This window comes from Triticum urartu, chromosome 6A, assembly GCF_056163025.1.
Source record: "Triticum urartu cultivar PI428250 chromosome 6A, HENAU_Tu73, whole genome shotgun sequence".
Classification (NCBI taxonomy): domain Eukaryota; kingdom Viridiplantae; phylum Streptophyta; class Magnoliopsida; order Poales; family Poaceae; genus Triticum; species Triticum urartu.
Genome location: NC_141878.1, coordinates 241,333,513 through 241,335,240, shown reverse-complemented (window position 1 = coordinate 241,335,240; position 1,728 = coordinate 241,333,513). Strand labels below are relative to the sequence as shown.

The following is a 1,728-nucleotide window of genomic DNA, read 5'->3' as shown; positions in this document are numbered from 1 at the left end:
CTCGATGGACCTCACCTTGCTCCACTGCCCCTTGTGCCTCTGCCCCTAGAAGCCTCCAGTGTATGAGGTTCGAATATGCCTCCTCCGTTCAGCTGATCGAGCAAGGTGCAGGTTTCTTGATTGATGTGTTGTTCGATTGATTTGTGCAGTGCAAGGGAGGGCACCTGGCCTGCGCGACTGCCGCATCGAGCGCCCCGGGATCCAGCGGTAGTGCTAGAGTGCGAGCGCGGCGGTGCCTTCGATGTGCGGAACATGGCAGTGGACGCCATCCTCTCCTCGGTGAGGGTGGAGTGCCCGCACGAAGGTTGTGGGCTCTACGTCACTTACCACAAGCTCGCTGAACACAAGAGTGTGTGTCCGCTCACGCCCTTCAAATGCCCTGCGCCCGTCTGCGGCTACGAAGGCCCGCCGTCGGCACTGCCCCACCACATCAGCACCGTGCATCCCATGCCCTTGCACAGGATCCAGTATGGCAAGGTGCTCCAGCTGCAAGTGCGACTGTCGGAACTACAGCTCTTGCTGTTTGCGGAGGAGGATGGCTGCGCATTTTTCTTGGTCGGCGGCATGCTCGACATCGGCGCACCTATCGCTGTGTCGGTCGTCTATGTTAGAGCGGGGTCATCCCCACTTCCACACTACGTAGCCAAGCTATGGGCGAATGGCACATCGTGGGAGCCCAAAGGCAGGACCGACGCCGTCAAGGTGGAAACGGAGGTGATAAGCAGCAAGGATCCCGGTGACGTCGCCATGCATGAGCTGACCTTCTTCACAGTTCCACCCAAGCTGCTGTCCGGCGCTAAGCTAGCGTCCCTCCACATTCAGATTGACAACCACACGTCCCAAATGATTCTACAATGCCTTGTGTATATCTTAGTAATATGCTAATATAGGGGTTAGCTCGGTCTACTTTAGCTTAAGAGAAAAGGTGGGCTTTGATGGCGATGCATCAATTACTTCGACATCAAATCAACAGTTAAAGTAATTTCCAACAGTCGAACAGATATTTTGTGTCTGTTGGATATAAAGATGTTACAGTAACTAGCTATGTTACCACATGCCTCTCTTTCTTGATATGTGTGATGTTACAGTAACTAGCTATGTTACCACATGCCTCTCTTTCTTCATTAATTACATGCCACATAATCTATTTTGGCTAGATATAGATAAGTAGAAACATTACATGCATTGGTGTGTTCCTTTTTAATTCTTAAATGCAAAGATTTAATGCATCTTAGAAACTAAAAATGAGATGGAGATGAGCTCGATAAATTGAAAAAACAAAAAAGTTGAGATAAGCCCTATAAACCGGAAAGTAGGGAGTATGTTACTCCCACTGTGGGTAGTCTAAAGCTGGTCATAGTAGTGAATATATGACACTACCCACTATGAAGGTACTATTTGAGGCATGGATACCAACGAGGACCTGGTTGTGTCTTATACTTGGACAACTCACCCGACTACATGCGCACCAGCCAGACGAAGCTCGTGTCGTGATGGTGTTGTGTGCGGCCCGCACCTTAACCAAAACCTCGCGCCTCCATCTTAGCCTCCACGTTTCAAATTTCTCAAGGCCAAGGAGCAACGTGAAACCTATGATAGAGCCAATCAGATGGTTGAGAACAATACAATTCGTAGCTACAGATGCGTGTGTGAGAGAGGACGAGTGTGTGCGTGCACCTCTTCTCTTCTTGTATAACGTACTAAACTCAGAGTACAAGTGTTTGTGGG

General features: G+C 49.7%; 1 protein-coding gene across 1 annotated transcript; it reads left to right on the top strand.

Annotated features, from left to right (window-relative positions):
* The first annotated feature begins 252 nt into the window (after window positions 1-252).
* On the top strand, window positions 253-885 carry LOC147964880 (uncharacterized). Its single transcript, XM_087530195.1, has one exon. It carries the CDS (start codon window positions 253-255, stop codon window positions 883-885), a length of 633 nt encoding a protein of 210 aa, XP_087386321.1.
* Window positions 886-1,728: the final 843 nt, after the last annotated feature.